Source organism: Anneissia japonica, unplaced genomic scaffold (assembly GCF_011630105.1).
Source record: "Anneissia japonica isolate Jap-2015-1 unplaced genomic scaffold, ASM1163010v1 scaffold19262_len1044_cov107, whole genome shotgun sequence".
NCBI lineage: Eukaryota > Metazoa > Echinodermata > Crinoidea > Comatulida > Comatulidae > Anneissia > Anneissia japonica.
The window spans coordinates 1-1,056 of NW_022687472.1; the positions used below are offsets into that span (position 1 = coordinate 1).

Consider the following 1,056-nt stretch of genomic DNA (forward strand, 5'->3'; position numbering starts at 1 on the left):
CCTGTAACTCCAGTTGATGAAGAAAAAACAGAAACAGAAAGAGTTACAGATGCACCTGTTACTCCTTTTGATAAAGAATCAATAACGGAAGGTGTTACCGATGAACCTACTTCTCAGGTCGATGTTCATGAAGGGAAAACACGAAAGTCAACAGATGCACCGGTTACTCCAGTTCCTGAACATCAAACAGAAAGTGTTACCGATGAACCTACTACCACTATTGTGGATATGCATAAAGAGAAAACACCAGAGGCATCCGATGTACCTGTTACTCCAGTTCATGAAGATAAAACAGTTGCTACTGATGCTCCCACTATAACGGTTGATGTTCATCAAAAAGAAACAACAAAACCCACTGATGCAACTACTGCTCCAGATGCACCTGTAACTCCAGTTGATGAAGAAAAAACAGAAACAAAAGGAGTTACAGATGCACCTGTTACTCCATTTGATGAAGAATCAATAACGGAAGGTGTTACTGATGAACCTACTTCTCCGGTCGAAGTTCATGAAGGAGAAACACGAAAGCCAACAGATGCACCGGTTACACCAGTTCCTAAACATCAAACAGAAAGTGTTACCGATAAACCTACTACTACTGTGGATGTGCATAAAGAGAAAACATCAGAGGCATCCGATGTACATGTTACTCCAATTCATGAAGATAAAACAGTTGCTACTGATGCTCCCACTATACCGGTTGATGTTCATCAAAAAGAAACAACAAAACCCACTGACGCAACTACTGCTCCAGATGCACCTGTAACTCCAGTTGATGAAGATAAAACAGAAACAGAAAGAGTTACAGATGCACCTGTTACTCCATTTGATAAAGAATCAATAACAGAAAGTGTTACGGATGAATCTACTTCTCCGTTTGATATTCATGAAGGAGAAACACGAAAACCAACAGATGCACCGGTTACTCCAGTTCCTAAACATCAAACAGAAAGTGTTACCGATCAACCTACTACTACTACTGTGGATATGAATAAAGAGAAAACACCAGAGGCATCCGATGTACCTGTTACTCCAGTTCATGAAGATAAAACAGTT

At 40.2% G+C, this 1,056-nt stretch overlaps 1 protein-coding gene across 1 annotated transcript; it reads left to right on the forward strand.

Moving 5' to 3' along the window:
• Window positions 1–76: 76 nt before the first annotated feature.
• LOC117119210 (cell surface glycoprotein 1-like) lies at window positions 77–1,020 on the forward strand (the record flags this gene model as incomplete). Its single annotated transcript, XM_033264022.1, has 1 exon — window positions 77–1,020. A coding segment is annotated over one exon (944 nt), but the record flags the coding sequence as incomplete, so codon positions are not given.
• Between the last annotated feature and the right edge of the window lie 36 nt (window positions 1,021–1,056).